The sequence below is a fragment of the Amblyomma mixtum genome, chromosome 9, assembly GCF_055824585.1.
Source record: "Amblyomma mixtum isolate Tamu chromosome 9, ASM5582458v1, whole genome shotgun sequence".
NCBI lineage: Eukaryota > Metazoa > Arthropoda > Arachnida > Ixodida > Ixodidae > Amblyomma > Amblyomma mixtum.
Genome location: NC_143020.1, coordinates 102,897,204 through 102,913,489, shown reverse-complemented (window position 1 = coordinate 102,913,489; position 16,286 = coordinate 102,897,204). Strand labels below are relative to the sequence as shown.

The 16,286-nt window shown below is 48.4% G+C and overlaps 2 protein-coding genes across 2 annotated transcripts in view; one reads left to right on the top strand and one right to left on the bottom strand.

Moving 5' to 3' along the window:
* Positions 1 to 250: 250 nt before the first annotated feature.
* LOC149330419 (uncharacterized) lies at positions 251 to 1,913 on the bottom strand. The gene is made up of 3 exons (XM_089559428.1): positions 1,909 to 1,913; positions 1,567 to 1,749; positions 251 to 554 (listed from the first exon to the last, which is right to left on the bottom strand). The coding sequence occupies exons 1-3, from the start codon at positions 1,911 to 1,913 to the stop codon at positions 251 to 253; spliced, it is 492 nt and encodes a 163-aa protein (XP_089415554.1).
* Positions 1,914 to 1,975: 62 nt separating this feature from the next.
* LOC149330418 (sperm-specific sodium:proton exchanger-like) overlaps positions 1,976 to 16,286 on the top strand; it is a 50,003-nt gene continuing 35,692 nt past the window's right edge. The window contains exons 1-6 of the mRNA XM_089559426.1: positions 1,976 to 1,980; positions 2,928 to 3,095; positions 5,847 to 5,992; positions 7,500 to 7,717; positions 12,296 to 12,372; positions 15,071 to 15,147. Coding sequence (XP_089415552.1) covers positions 1,976 to 1,980; positions 2,928 to 3,095; positions 5,847 to 5,992; positions 7,500 to 7,717; positions 12,296 to 12,372; positions 15,071 to 15,147 — 691 coding nt within the window. The remainder of the gene's footprint in view (positions 1,981 to 2,927; positions 3,096 to 5,846; positions 5,993 to 7,499; positions 7,718 to 12,295; positions 12,373 to 15,070; positions 15,148 to 16,286) is intronic.

Here is a 16,286-nt window from a genome sequence, read left to right as displayed (position 1 = left end):
TGGTGTGCCTATATGGACTAACTAAGAAGTACAGGAACTGGAGAAAGAGCAGCTCTTCACTGAGAAGCTCTTCGCGGAGTAGTTAATCGTTGAGCGACTACTCGTCGAGCAGCTGTTCATCGACCGGGAACTCGTTGTACCTATTCCCTGCGCCCTTTTCATACTCATTTCGGATACGTTCAACACAACTTTTCCATCTCGCCAGACAGCATGCTTGCTCAGGGTACAAATGTGCAATATCGCCTCCCCCCTACACACCGCGGGCCGCAGACCTCCACCAGCCCACCTGCAGCAGGTCGATGGGCTGCTCGGGCTCGATGTGGACGAGCAGGTCGAAGCCGGCGGCCGCGGACGGCACGTCCACCCTGTGCAGGGTGACCATGCCGCGAGACGCGTAGGCCCGACTCGCCTCCCGCCTCTCGGGCCGCAGCTTGCGGAGGAAGAGCTCGACCGAGGCCTCGGAGCGGCCGTCGGCTCGTTTCACCATCACGAACTGCGTGTTCAGCAGCGCGTCGTCGGCGCACGGGAACGGGCTCACGTCCATCACCAGGCACCTGCGGAGGAGGATGGCCAAGTTTCTTCCATACTGCGTATACGGAGTCTGTGTCAGGCTATCCCAGGATCTCGCTGCCTTCGTTCGCATTAAATGAAGGCCCCACTTAAAGCAAGGCCACGCTATCCGTTGTCATAAATCATGTGAGCCATGTGACATGTGACCTATAGATCATGTGACCCATAGATCATGTGACCCATTGAGAACCTGTGTCATAATAAGCGTAGAAACTGGCTTATAAACACATGTTGTATGTAAATGGCCACTTACAGTGCACACTGCATATCTGGTCGTGTAGAAAGCGTAGGATGCTTCTATGTAATTCAGGTTACCTTGGACGAGGATGAAGATGAAGAAGCAAAGGAGAGAAAATAACTAGTAAACGATAAAGATAACATAGGGAGAATACATAACCTTTTTGGAAACTGTCAGAATGGCGACTAGCGCACACAGCACGTCTGGGCGTGTAGAAAGTGTAGGCTATATCTGTGTAATTCAGCTTGGCTTGGATAAGGAGGAAGATAAAGAAGTAATGGAGAGAAAATAACCACAAGACGAAAAAGATAGCATCGGCAGAATACATGAATTTCTTTGGGAACTGAAGGGAGGGCAGAGAAGAGCGGAGGATAAAAGGTGCAGTGATGCGTCACCGGTTGCAAGCATTTATTAAGCAAGTTGTTCCCAGGCCTTGTAGGGTTTACCTAGAACATTTTTTTTGCGTTTACTTCTGTGCCGGGCTATCTAGACGGAGAGAGATACAGAGAGTGGGACAGGCAGGGATGTTAAGCAGGAAGGTTTCTAGTTTGCTACCCTGCACTGGGGAAGGAAATGAGGGGCGGGGGGGGTATCTGACTTTAACAAATGCTTTGCACGTGATCGGGGCAGCCTTACACAAAACACGGCCGAGTAGGGTTGGAAATGGTAGTGAAGGCGCCACCCGCCTTTCTGGTTATATTTCGCGCTCACAGCTTGACACCCTTGCGATCCGAGGCCCACACACGCACACATCCCACCTGGCCGGTGCGGCTGGTTCCAGATTGACGAGGCTCGCGCTGCGAAGCCCCAGCGTGGTGACGCGCTGACGCGGTTGAGCCGCACGTACGCACACCACGTAGCCGGGCAGCTGCAGCGACAGCGAGTCCTGCACCGACGGCGCCAGGGAGCGCTGCACCTCGTCCAGGGTCGACAGCAGCGCCCTGCGCCAAGAAACGCCCTTTTCACTGCGATGCTTACACTCTAAACAGAAATCAGTCTGTATGGCCGTAAAAAGGTAGTAAGCTCTCTCCTAACACACTCCCTTTAAGGACACTAAATATATCAAATGCTTACTCTTTGCAGTGGACGCATATTCCCACCGCATAACGTAGTAAGTGAATGCAGATACTAATTGAGAGGAAGCTTATGAACGCGAAACCGGAGATCATGTGGTTAGAAAGAGGAGATTGAAAGATCGGTTAAAATTTTCGTAACTCCTAGAATTTCGGTTTTTGTGAAAAGGGAATTCGTTTTCATTGACAACCGTGCGTATTTTGCATTTTTATTGTTGGAAATATACCCCTGTGCTTGGGCACAATACCCTGCCTCTAGAGGAATGCGTACTCCCTTTTACTCCCATTTGGGATCATTCGTGTTTAGGATGTACCCATTGCAACGTCCCTTACTTCGCAAATGGATCCCTTTTGAGGCTCACTGTTCGTCTAATCACCGTGGTGTGGCATCACTTCAGGGTAGCGGCAGGTTGCGTGAAATTGCGAGCTGCTATTTACAGCATAGCTGGTGCATGCTTCTCTACAAAGCCTCTACCTCACAAATAAAAAAGCAGAAAGTAAGGTTTGGTTTGGTTGGTTTATGGCATTTAACGTCCCAAAGCGACTCAGGCTACGAGAGACGCAGTAGTGGAGGGCTCCGGAAATTTTGACCACCTGGGGTTCTTTAACGTGCACTGACATCGCGCAGTACACGGGCCTCTGAAATTTCGCCTCCATCGAAATTCGACCGCCGCGGCCGGGATCGAACCTGTGTCTTTCGGGTCAGCAGCCGAACACCATAACCACTGAGCCACCGCGGCGGCAGAAAGTAAGGATTCCTTCTCAGATTTCACATGTTATGTCACTTTAGCTGTGAAGTGCCCAGTTTCAAGCCCACTTGAATTACATTGTTATCGATCGACAGTTGAGAAAGGAAGCAAAGCCACCGCACACTTTAATTTTTCCTTGGACAAAACGAAATCTTCACCCTCCTCTCCACCCCGATGTATGGGAATGCTAATTAACCACATAATCCACGCTGAAGAAGTGTGGCCTTGGCAAGCTGGGAAGTGGGGACTCGCTCACCTGGGCACAGTTCTCGAAGTACCGTGATGACAGGACGACAGGCCACTGTCCTGCATCACGCTACGGTGGAGCGTGGCCACGGCCCTCAGCAGAGCCACGGATGCGGACAGCCGGGGCTCCTGCGGCGCCGACAGCAGACCCCGCGAGCGCAGGGCGTCCGCCCAACGGGAGGCCAATCGAGAGACGCCGAGCTGCCCACCGGGGGAGAGGCCTGGATAAAGAAACGACGCCGTATAAGTGGCCGGACCACGTGTTAATTTTTGTAGCGAGAGCTACACTACGTCGGCTCTTCCAGCCTTCAGCGTGGCCCCCCTTGAGCTCCGTGGCGGCGCCGTGGCCTTGAGCCCGTTGGTCACGTGGTGCGGAGCAGCTGCTACTGCCGGCGGTGCGGCGCGCCGCCGAAACCGAGCTGCAACAGCTGTGCGCATGTATCCATCCATTTCTCCGACCACAAAGCTTCCGTCATGACAATCAAGAACTGTTAGTGGAGTGTTTCTTGAAGAAGGGAAACGTGTGAAAAATAAGTTGTCTGTAATTGTGCATACATGTCTTGCTCGAATTCTTTGCCTTAATCTATCGAAAAGCTGAAACAGCTGATGAGCTGCGCTGAAATTTCGCATTACGAAGTAACGTAATCGTCGGCAATGCTTTCCCCTTTTCTTTATTTCTTCATTTTTCCTTTCCTGCATCTCTGCATTGCGCATTTATCAAACCACGAGCCGAATAAACTTCGTAGCTTAAACTAAGGTGAGCGTATTACGTAACGTTGCGTCACGTACGTACGTCACGGGACAGCAGCAAAGGGTTCGCTTAAGCTGCCGATGCGCACGGAACAACAGGTTTCGATTTCGAGCGCCGGACGAACGGGATTTCGAAATTCTAAATATTCGGCATCTGCGAACTGAGGTATCCTCCTGTTTGGGTTTGGCATGGGCGTTTGTGAATGGGTTCTAGAGCTTTGCGAAAGAGTAAGACGATTCGCCAGTACTGTCAGAATAAGCTATACACGCGTTTCACGGTTGAGCCGGTGTTCATTACTGTTTTCTTGCAACGCTGATGAGGATTCACGGTGTGGGGCCCACACACAGTAATAAGATGAAGGTGACGCGTTTAAGAGGCTGATCCACGGACTGGTATAGGGGATCATGAATGTAAAAACAATAAAATTACAAAAGGTTAAATTCCAGTAAAGTTCGCCCTCTCTCTCATCCTCAGTTATCATACATTATGATTTCGGCGAGCGAATGGTCTATTGGTTTGACGTCGTGAAGGATTTGTCCGCAAACTCATCCATGCTGTGAATTTAAAAGTGACTCTGAGGGCACCTGCATCCAAGTAGTAAAAATTGATTATCTGGTTCTAGCTAGTTACGCTGACGTTTGTCCGGCCGTATTGTATTTCAAATTGCCCCGCCAATTCAAACTCGTCCCGTTCGTACTGAAAAGGACAGACTGTCACCTCTTTGAAGTGAATGCAGGTTTAGCCTAGCCTCCGGGATCCGCACTAACAGTCAATGTCGACGCAAACAGTTTAGTTGTGAAACCGGCCGGTTATGGAGACACCTGTATTTCGCTATTTTTGCATGTTTTCTAGCTTATAAAAATTCAATTTTCATTTAAGTTGTCTCCTTGTGTTATAATGTGGTGTAGCCTATCGACAAAGGCAACCCTTCATGGCCCCTTCAAGAGACACGACGAAAGACTGCGGTTACTAAGGAAACAACGCTATTTGGCTACGCTCTGCCTGGAAGTAAGATGAAGGAACGGTCTTGAAAATGGCATGTAATGCTCAAAGAAGCATATCTACGTGGTCAGTAACAGTGACAGACCAGTAGCGCCCCCTGGATTGCAGAGAAGGCACCGCTTGCGCAACACTTTCCTACGTGTCCTCCACTTACCGGGCAGTGCGAACCCCATGGATCGCAAGGCTTCGGCGCCGTGCTCGAGCTGGAGTGCTGTACGCAGCCGCACTCTCTGAAGAAGTGGCAACAGCAGCGCCGCGGTGGCGGTCGACGACTGTCCGCAGGCGGCCGCGTAGCTTGCTGCGACGGCCACCAGGGACAGCGTCGGGTGCACAAGACTGCCGCCGGGCGCCTCTCCGACAGAGGTCGCCACCTGTTGCCGGAGAAAGTTTGGTCCTACTGACCAAAGGGTCTCAGCCGCGTGGCCAGCGAGGCTTTGTCGTGCAGCACGCGGGCCCTTAAGATTTCAGCCTGACTTTTAAGAGATTTAAGCAGACTCGATCAGCACAAGAAATGTGTTAAAGATGCTAGCGTCTTCGAAGCATTGTGAGAAATGCAAATGTCGAGGTTAATCCTCTGGCCTTATGCTGTACAGTGGGTGAACATCGTGTCAATGCTCAGGCTACGTGCACAAAAAGAACAAGAAAAAAAAACGAGAGGGGGCACTTAAACTGTGCCTTTAGGGTATGACGCAATGGCATTAATAGGTTAATGCCCATATATGCGAAATTGATCATTATCTGCTTTACATTCACAGATCCCTGACAGTCCTCATATCCTTTATGGCGCAGTGGTGCAACAGGTAAACGATGCGCCACCGCCCTGCGGTGACAAGACGGTGGCGCATCATTTACCTGCACCTGCCACAGCTCTGCAGTGGCAGGTGCTCTCAGAAGTAAGGCTTGTAGATGCAGGTTGCTCTTCCGGAGCAGCCTCTCGCGACCAATCATTAGTTTAACTGCCACCTGTCGCGGTGGGCATTTTGTTGACAATCCGGTGAGCAGATTGTGATGACGTCACAAAGTCACGTTACCTAGCTGGTCCACCTAGGTTGCCTCTCTGGGGATTTTTTTCGCGTGTTTTTCTCACGGCCAATGACGCGTATACGACGATGCCGCCTACTGTACGCTCTCACTTTAAAAGAAAAAAAAATTAATCCAATCCACTTGCGCCATCTGGCGCAAGAGATGTGAACTGATGGCATACAGTTATTTACCAGCTGCGCCAGTGGTTGGCAGTGTTGCGGGGGCGCGACGGTGACGTTCTCGGGCGACGAAGCGGCGCCATGCACGCGCAACTGCACCGCGTACCTCCGCTCGGGGTCGCCCATGGGCAGCTTGACGCGGTACGCGCCCGGTCCCGGAAGTACGTGCACCAGGCGGCCCTGCGACGGAGGGACACATGAGTGCCAAGAGAAGTAAGCGTGTTACCCCACTCAGTCTTCCGTCTTCGTCCCGGATGAGCGAGAAAATTTGGGGTCTTCGTCTCGAGGTTCACCCTGCTGAACCAAAATAGGAAAAGAAACTACGAGGAGATGATTATCAGTGGCCATATTTTCGTAACAGTTCTTTTGCCGATCCATTCTTTTGAATACTTGCAACAGGTGAGCCTATAGTTCTTGATAACGGAGCCGGCGGACGAAACTGCTTGATCAACGTCATCGTGAAGGTAGCGCGAAAAACGAAGACGAAAGGAATAAGCAAGGCACGACTTTCGTCATTCCTTTCGTCCTCGTCTTTCGAGTTACCTTCACTATGAATCCGATTTAACTCGCGCAGAATTCCACCTTACTGTTGATTAACGTGACGTCACAGGCGGTAGCAGCCAAGGTAGACATGCTAAAGAATGAATCGATCAAAAAACTGAAAGGACGCTTAAGTCACCTTAAGAATGGAATGCGATAGCATTGGATTAAACAGTTGTCGCAGCTTCTTTTGCAACTTCTGTGTGTGTTTCGGTCAGTTTTTTTTTCCGGAACTGTCGGTTCATCAACCACCATATTCGGACTGCTAGCTGCAGTACAGCAGGTATCCGCTATACTGTGACGGAGCCGACGTTTGCATATATCACAATTTTAGTATGAATGCAGTGCTTTACTAGCAATACTGTAAAATCCTGTGGGTCTCTGAAGCCTCGACTTTTGATCTTTGACCTTTGAGCTCTGACTTTTAAGATGAAATGCCTCGGATACGCTACGGCTAGGGGAAGGTCACGCGGCACTTAAGTTTAAAGCAAATTATCTGGGCGATGGGTGGCTATTGTATTGCCGCGAAATATGAAGAGTTTAAATAATATTTGAGGCTGTTTCGATACTGCGAGGCCACTTAAAATATTAAAAAAAAACTACTTAAAAAACACGGTGCCACAATGCTTTCGCATTAAAAGCACATAAGTAGTCTTAAGTGCACTGTATTTTTTTTCTGATCTTTCATTTACTGTCTCTATACGTTGCTGTTTACAAACTATAGTGCTGAGAAACTGGAGAGCAGGTTGTGATGATGTCACCATGCCACGTGACATCTCTCGACCAATCATTCATTGCCAACTGCCACGGTGGACAGGTTGCCCACAATACGGTGGCCAAGTCGCCTGCTATGGGGGTCAGGTTTTGATGACGTCACAAATCCAAACGGCCGCGCTCAACCAATTATGTTGCCCATCAGGGCAGGTTGGGATGACATTAAGAGGTCACGCGACATCTCTCGACAAATCAGCGAATTTTGTCCCTGACATCGGCGGCGTTTTGATGTGATGAGAGCTCTAATGCTAACGGATTAGAAAATCGTTAACAAGTAGCACCTTGTAGGGCTCCTCGGTGCCGTCGTCAGCGAGGTAGACGCGCAGCTCGGTGCCTTCTTCTCCGCCCGTGCAGCCGAGCAGGAAGCTGGTCTCCAGCACCGAGCCCCGCACGGGCTGCACGATGCACCGCAGAGGCTCGGCCCCGTGCGCCACTGGGGCCAGCAGAGGCGGCAGCAGCAGCAACACAGGCAGCATCGCCTCGTGGTTCCTCCAGAGCTTCGCACCACGTGGCAAAGGTCCGCAAGTCTTCAGGCTGCTGACGAAGAGTCGCGTACAACTTCCAGTGAAGCCGTGCGCCAAAACAGACTGCTTTCAAAAGCATTCCATTTCATTTTTAAAGCACTGCCTGACTTTGTGGCAAACCTTGGAGAGGAAGGCAGTAATCTGAGGGACGTCGTAGTGCCGGACTTAGGATTAATTTTGACCACCTAGAATTCCCTAAGGGGTGTCCGAGTCTAAGTACACGGCCACTTTTTTTTTCTATTTTGCCTCCACCGAAGTCCAACTACTACGGCCAGGACTCGATACCTCAACCTTGGACCCAACAGCCCAACGCCACACCCAGTAGGCCATCACGGTAGATAAGGTCCGAAAAGGACCAGTCTCATAGCGAATTAATTTGGGCTTCGGGGAGAGAATGTTATGAGGTTGCGTTTAAAGGCAAATACTCCGAGCGCACGCTTGAACACTGGGCACCGCCATGACCGACCAGCAAGAGTTACTGAATAGCACGTAGACTGCGAGTTCAAGTGACAACGAAGGCATTTCATTTCAGCGGAGGGACCTCAAGGAACTTATAATGTATGACTTCCGTCCCAGTCCTTTTCCTCTTATGCTAGTGCATGTATGCTAAGCCTTGCGATGTGCCGGTAAGGCCGTTCACGATGATCTGTACTGCCACATTTCCGACTTTCATACGAGACGGGCATGTACTCACCAATGTGCCCGTTGGCTTTGGGCGCAGTAATAACGCAGGAGGAACCGTTCTAGAAGGAAAACCTACACTGAGCCGTAGGGGAATCGTCCAGGACAACCAGCGCGCGACAGTTCTTCTTCTGCTTCCTCTACTGCCCTGTCGTTCAATACGGGTCACGTGGTCCTCATTTACCGATTCTTATACACCGCTCTTCAGTCACTGATGAGTGCATACTTCTAGACATATTTAGACCAAAATATCGCATTCGCCCGCTACACCACATTAATGAAAGAAGTGCAGAAACATCAAATTCACAAACCACATTTTTTTTTTTTTGCTGTAAAGCATTTCTTGCAGCATCAGTAACATACCTGGATTGCTGTAATCATCAGAAAAGGCTTCAAAAATATTTCTAAAATGTGATACGGCTGTTTTTTTTTTCCATAGACTTTCCTTCAGAAGCAGAGACGCATTTTCTGTCGTGCCGGGTGTCAGCTAACAGGCAGGAAACAAGAAGAAGAATACAAGAAGCACAGAACAAGCATATGCCTGGCTTTAGAGGATTGTCGGAAAAAGTCGGAGTTCCTGGTGCGGCCCTCAAATGGGAATTCCTCTAATCATTGGTGGAACGCGGACTGTACGAGGGATTACAGGCGGAGGAAGGCAGCATGGAAAAAGCTTCTTTATAACCAATGCCCAAATAACTGGAAAGATTATAAATTCATAGCAGCCACCTTTAAACGCACAGTTTCTCGTGCGAAAGAGAAATATGACTCTGAACATTTTGATTTTCTTTCAAAGTCAGGCAACCGACGGGCATTATTTGGCTTTTTACGGCCCAGGAAACAGGTCCTGCCTTCTCGTGATTTACAGTCATTAGTTATGTCTCCAAAGGAAGCTATCGAGGTGGTTGAATCAATTGCCGCGGGCTTGCATAAGCGGTTCTCGTCTCTATTTCCTTTGCGTCCCATGTTGTTTGCGCACAGGATGCCAGATAATTATTTCACTAAAGTCACTCTTTCGGAGCTTTCTCAAGTTGTTCAAAGATTACCAGCTTCTGCTCCCGGTCCTGATGGTGTTACTTCAAAGATGCTCAAGATTCTATTTGAGGCGTCTCCGAACTCTTTGTTACACCTGGTCAACTATTCTATCAAACTCGCTTGGATCCCTTCTGAGTGGAAGCTGGCCAAGGTGATCCCTTTACTTAAAAACCAGGGCGGAGGCTATGAATTGGAAAATATTAGGCCTATTTCTCTAACATCAAACGTGGTAAAATTAATAGAAAGGGTGTTACTTATGCGGGTTTCTGCCTTTGTGGACCGCAGAACTATTCTCAGCCCGTGTCAACTCGGCTTCCGGCCGCGATGTTCGATATGGCATGCACATGTAGATCTTGAGAGTCGTATTCTTCTAGCTCGTCGTCAACGCCTGTATGCTGCTTTGGTTACGCTCGACGTCTCTAAAGCTTATGACAGTGTAGAGCATTCCATCCTAATACACAGGTTACAGTCCCTCCAGTTTCCGGAATATTTAGTTGCTTGGATATCTGCGTTTCTCTATAACAGGGAATTCTTCTGCGTCCATAATGGGGTAAAATCCGAGAGGTACAAACAGACGAGAGGTGTTCCGCAGGGAGCTGTCCTTTCGCCTGTGCTGTTCAATATTCTCATGAGCTCCATTCCTCTCCACCACCATGTTCGCACTTACGTCTATGCGGACGACATAGCATTTTTTGCGGCTGCGCCTGATATACATTCCCTCTATGATCAGTTGCAATCATATTTGAGTTCTCTTGAGCTCTGGTTGAGCAGTTTACACCTCTCATTAAATGTTAACAAGTGTGCTGTCCTTGTTTTTCCTCTACAGGATCCTGTCGTGCTCTCTCTTTCATGCAAACTTCAACCAATTCCTCAAGTTCAATCCCTAAAATACCTGGGCGTCATTTATGACGACAAACTCACCTGGCGGCCTCACATTGACCATGTTGCTGTAAAAGGGACTCGTGCCGCAGGCATGTTACGGAGGTTATGTAGTCACAGGTACGGCATGCGCAGGGATACGCTCCTAATGATTTACGTATTGTATGTTAGGCCAATTTTAGAATTTGGCTCTGTGTTGTTTTCAGGCTCGGCTTCATACAAACTTCGTCCTCTCATCCTTTTGGAGAGGGAGGTGCTTCGGATGTGCCTTGGCGTCCCCAAATTCGTGGCTACCAATGTGCTGTACCTTGAGGCCCGCATTCCTCCTCTGTTAACCCGATTTCACTTTCTAACTGTGCAGACTTTCCTCAAAATTTTTGAATCCCATTTTCACCGTTCGCAAAGCATTTTCTGTTGCCAGCCGACCTCCTTTTTTGGTGTCCACTGGCCTCGTTTTCATACCCCACAGGTTGTGTTCGTGCAAAGGCTGCTTGAGCCTTTAAACGTGCAGATTTACAACATCCTTCCAGCATTAAGCAGTGGGTCCTCTGTCCACATTGTTTTCGACAACATTTTTCCTCAAAACGCGAAACTTTTACCACCCCGTATTTTAAATGGTCTATTAGAGGATCATTTAAGGTCCCTACCTATAAAAATTGCAATAGCAACCGATGCCTCTCAGTGCAACGAAAAGGCAGGGGTGGGAATTTACTGTCCGAGTTTAGACTGGTCCTTTTCGCTGCGCCTTCCGGATTACACCCCTATTTTTCAAGCTGAGTTTCTGGCAGTAGTTCTTGCTCTGCGCAAGCTTGATCCTTCTATTTCTGCAGTGGCAGTCATTACCGATTCTTTATCTTTGTGTTCATCCCTCGCGTCGCATGTTGACTGTCCCACTTTAAGCACTTTTTTATCGCTTCTTCCTTCGCATTTGAGCCTTGTTCACTTGATATGGGTACCCGGCCACAGCAGCGTAACTGTCAATGAGATCGCGGATAACCTTGCAAAGGCTTCCCTAGGCGGTCCTGTGTTGCCCATCATCCCGGCTACAGCGTATATCACAGCATCTAGGTTCCGGCGTCGAGCGTTATTAAGCGTGCAAGACACAACACTTTTAACATCGGTGGAATATCAGCATCTGAAATATTCATGGAGCAGGAAAATTTGTCCATCTCGGCAGCTAGAAGTATCTCTGACGAGGTTGCGCTGCCGCATCCCCCCTCTAAATTTCTATCTGCACAGATCTGGTTTGGCGCTATCTCCCCTCTGTGCATTTTGCCGTGAGCCTGAATCTATCGATCATTTTTGGCTCCATTGTCGTCGTTTCACCTCTTTGAGAAGAAGACTGCTGGAGTTGCCCTTACAGCAACTTGGCCTCAGTTTGAGCAGCCCACACTTGCTATCATTTGGTGCCACCACACTTGGGTTCAGCCACAGGTCTGTCTGTGCCGCTGTTCAAAATTTCTTGCTGGAATCTCATCGACTACCTTGCTAAAGCTTTCAGTATTTTCTTTTTACGCTTCATTTTTTTTTCGAATTATTCTCTTTTCTCTCTTTCTCTCTCTCTCCAATCCAATCTCCTTTATATATATATATATATATTATGATTATTCTTATTATTTGTTTTTAGTTTTGTTGATTTTTTTCTTCATCCTCTCCGTGCCCTTCTTGTGGTTGACTCCCCCGGTGTTCCTCTCCCGTGTGCTTTCCTTTTGCCTTTACTACGTACAGGTGAATACCAACCTTTTCCACCCGATTCTTGGCCGATCCCCCAGAGTGGGTATGTGCCATTCTGTCGTAGGCTACAACAACAACAACAAATAAAGGGAAGAGAAAAAGGAAGAAGCTGTTCCACGCGCCGTTCATTCTCGTGAGGTAGGTTACTGCCTTCGGGTCCCGAAAGAATTCGTGCCTTTGCGTGTGCCTGCTTCTCTTTGAACGAACGCCTTGTCGCCGTTGCGATACGTTGTACACGAGTATTCACTCCGCCTTGCTTTGTCACTTGGTGCCTGGTTTTTTGCAGGTAACTGGACATAGCCTACGGCTCGCTTCTTAACCCTACGACAGCCCTTATTTCAGGCCCTAGGCGCAGCGCAGGCGACGTCAGTTCAAAGGTAATCGCTTTTTCCAACTTCGCATGTTCAGCCTCAAGCGTTTTCATATTGATGGACATATAAATTGCTACATATATAGCGTAAGTTTTCGCCAGCAGCGGTTACTAGAGGCAAGGCCATACTGTATCACGCCCACTGGAGGTCAAAGGCCTCTCCCATGTCTCTCCAATTAATCCTGTCCTTTGCCAGCTGTAGCCATCCCATCCCCGCAAACTTCTTAATCTCATCCGCCCACCTGACTTTCTGCCGCCCCCTGCTGCGCTTCCCTTCTCTTGGAATCCACACATAAGGACCGCCGGTTATCTTGCCTTCGCATTACATGCCCTACAAAAGCCCATTTCTTCGTCTTGATTTCGACTAGGGTGTCATTAACCCTTTTTAGAGCGCAGCTCTTTGGCGTCCGTTCCTGGGTTTCGCGTCGTCGTCGGCGTCGGCCTCGTAACCAGCTCCGCCCCCAATGTCACGCTTTTCAATTGGTCGAAATGCTCGTGACGTCACAGTGCACGAATTTCAAATGGGGCCAATTGTACTTTGGCTAGTAACCATGCAACCAATCACAGGGATCGTATAGTGATGCTGCAACTAAGTTGGACTGAGTTTAGTTAATTGATCAATTAGTCTAATTAATATAGAGGAGAATGAAGAGGTCAGAAGAAAAGAAAAGAAAGACGCGCGCCGCAGCGACAACAGCGTCCGCGGAAGGAGACGCTGCTGAAAAAAAACAGATAAGTACGAAGCCGCGTTCCCTCCACCACCACGCACTTCCCCACTCAGTTGTTGTTGTTGTTGTGACTGAGAGAAGGATGAAGAGGAAATCGCACGGGCCTGCTACTGGCTCGAGCCAAGCCACCACCGCTGCCACGTGCAGATAGAGGAGAGTAAAAGATCAGAGGAAAGACAAAAAGGAAAGAAAGACGCGCGTCGCAACAACAACCGCGTCCGCCGGAGCGGACGCTGCTCAAAAAAGAAGCGACCGAAGCCGCGCAGTAAGACGTTGCTCGTTTCATATACGTTGTGTCGAACATCCTAGACAGTTCCAACAATTGACAGGTTAATGACAGAACACGATGGATAGAAATCCAAGAATATAAATATGAAATAGCCTAATTAACCTTTCTAGTTAGACCGCATAAATCAATAAAACCGAGAACGAAATTGGTCGAGTTGGGGAATCGAACCAGGGTCTCCGGAGTGCGATACGAGCACGCTAGCCACTCCGTAATGCCAGCTCAATGGTTTGGAATGAACAAAGGCGCGTCTAGCTAATACGGCGTCTTCGTTCACTCCCATCTTCCCCCTTTCCCTTACGGCGAGGTGCAGGTGTCCACCCAGATATGCGAGAGATACATTTCCTTTCCTCAAAAAATAAATTTACCGTCCAGCAAGGCGTACAGCCGAATTGGCGATGGCGTTCTGTGGACTCCCTGGCAGCGTTGCAAGACGCTGTCGCGTTCCACTCTTACAGGCGAAGCTTAACATGTTAACCACACATCAGTAACACACGCAGACAGCCAATGGACGCGTCATTCGCTGGCAGCACTTGATTCATCATTCACAACCACATTCTTAACGTACGCTCCCTTGCCGCACATGCCAAGGACGTACACCACGATCACATTCTGCGCCATTCCTCTGTACTTTGCTTTGCTGAAACCTGGATGAATCCCAAAGAGCCTCTCGAAATCATAGATTTCCTATACTGCTGTGGTGCTCGCAGAGACCACAACAGAGCGGCGGGAGTCGCTATCTACTTGCGCACAGGTCTCTCTGCAATACCAGTCGAAATGTTTGGCACGTCACATGAAGTTGGCGAACTGTGCGCCGCAAAGTTGCCCAACGGCTTGCTGGTAGTAGCTGCCTACTTCGCCCCTACCGCACTCACGAAAGACGTCGTGCACTTCCTGCAACTCGCATTAACCGTCCATCGATCCACACCGATGTTAGTAGTGGGGGACTTTAATGTTGACATAAAGACAAACAGCAATTTCCTAACACTTATGCGGGAGAACATCCCGTTCCTCTCGCTCGTAACGCGTCCCACGGCTGTGACAACCTCGCGAGGCACTTGTATAGATCTCGTCTTTGAGAATCAAGCATTGGTGTACCAAGTCGAACATATATCAGTCTATTTCTCCGACCACAAAGCTTCCTTCATGACTGTCAAGAACTGTTAGTGGAGTCTTTGTTAAAGGAATACGTGTGAAAAAAAAAAAAAAAATCTGTGATAGCGCATACATGTGTTGCTCGATTTCTTTGCCTCAATCTATCGAAAAGGTGAAACAGCTTATTTGCTGCGCTCAAATTTCGCATTAGGAAGTAACGTAATCGTCGGTAATTTTTGTTCCCTCACCCACTCTGAACCCCCTTCCGATCTCTTGACGTTACACCTATCATCCATATTATTAAACAACTTCTCATTTTTTTCCCTATTACAAGCCGTTCAAAGTGCCTTGTTGCGAATATGATCACTTTACATTCACGCAGATACGGTGTATGCCTGTTTGTAGCGAACGTTTGCAGCCAACGAGTAGAATCAAGATCGCCAGCAATTATGTCAAGTCCAATGGATGGTAACTGGCGCTGCTGATCCCTGCGTCGCATTGAATTACCAAAACAATATAGTGAACTTAATGCCGTCTAAATGCACATGTGCTGAAGAAAAGAAATACAAATCGAAAACAAATTTCGGTCTTTACAGCATGGAGAGCTCCGCCTATTACGGGAACGAACCTGAGTACGGCACCCTGCTCCTACTACTAGTCATGATTGTCAGCGGTAAGTTGCGATCATCTGCGCACTCTCATACCTGGTTTGGTTTTGTGGGGTTTAACGTCCCAAACTAAGGCTATGAGAGACGCCGTAGTGAAGGGCTCCGGAAATTTCGACCACCTGGGGTTCTTTAACGTGCACTGACATCGCACAGTACACGGGCCTCTAGAATTTCTCCTCCAAAGAAATTCTAGCCGCCGCGGCACTCTCATACCTAACAATTGTGGTAAGAGCATTTTTAAGCACAAAAAAATTTTTCAGTGCTATTTTTTGTGTCTTAAGATTTCACTACAACAATAAAAAATTCAGGGGGAACTTTGACTTTCTAAATTGGGTAGACGCGAAAGCGTTTTCCGCACCACTTTGACTGCCTGTGCGGCACTGGTGACGTTACCACTGGATGACGTTACACATAAGAAAGTACTAATTACCAAGTAATTAAAAATTACTAATTAATTACTAATTACTGATTAATGACTAAATGCTAATTAACTGTTAATTAATGGCGCTTAAGCTTCGCCTTTAGGAGTGGAGCGCGACAGCGTGTTGTAGCCCTGTCAGAGTCCACGGAATGCCACCACCCGTTCGGCGCGATGCCTTGCCCTTTGAACGCAACGCATTTTGAGGAAAGGAAATGGAGCAGTAATTCTCTGTCATCTCGGTGGACACCTGAACCGCACCGTAGAGGAAGGGAGAAAGTGGGAGTGAAAGAAGAAAGAGGGGTCGTAATGAAGAAAATGAAGAGTGCATTTTAGGAAAGGAAACTTTGCAGTAACTGTCTCACATATCTCTGTTGACACCCATCATCCAGGAGCTAATGTAACGCCGGACGGACGGAAGAATGAGTCATTAGAGGCTTTCGCCTTAATACATCCGCAGATCTACCGTCGGCAGGCTTGAATTTTTTTTTTTGCTATTAACGTTTTTTCTATCGTCAAAAGCGTTCCCCAATGGCCTTCTATGATAGTCTTAATTGCTGGATACGAGTGATGGAAACACCATAAAATAAAGATTGTGCTACATATCGGAAAATGCAGCATTATCTTCAGCATTTTTATACCAGTACCTTAGTTTTCTAATAATCAAAATTTGTGCCCAAGAACAATGGGCATGGATGTGACTAGTGATGTATTTTTAGCATTGCT

Excerpts from the sequence above, each read along its gene's own strand:
- LOC149330419 (XM_089559428.1), bottom strand. Across the intron at positions 555-1,566 it reads GAACCAGCCGCACCGGCCAG|GTGCCTGGTGATGGACGTGA; the intron begins GTGGGATGTGTG and ends CCTCCTCCGCAG.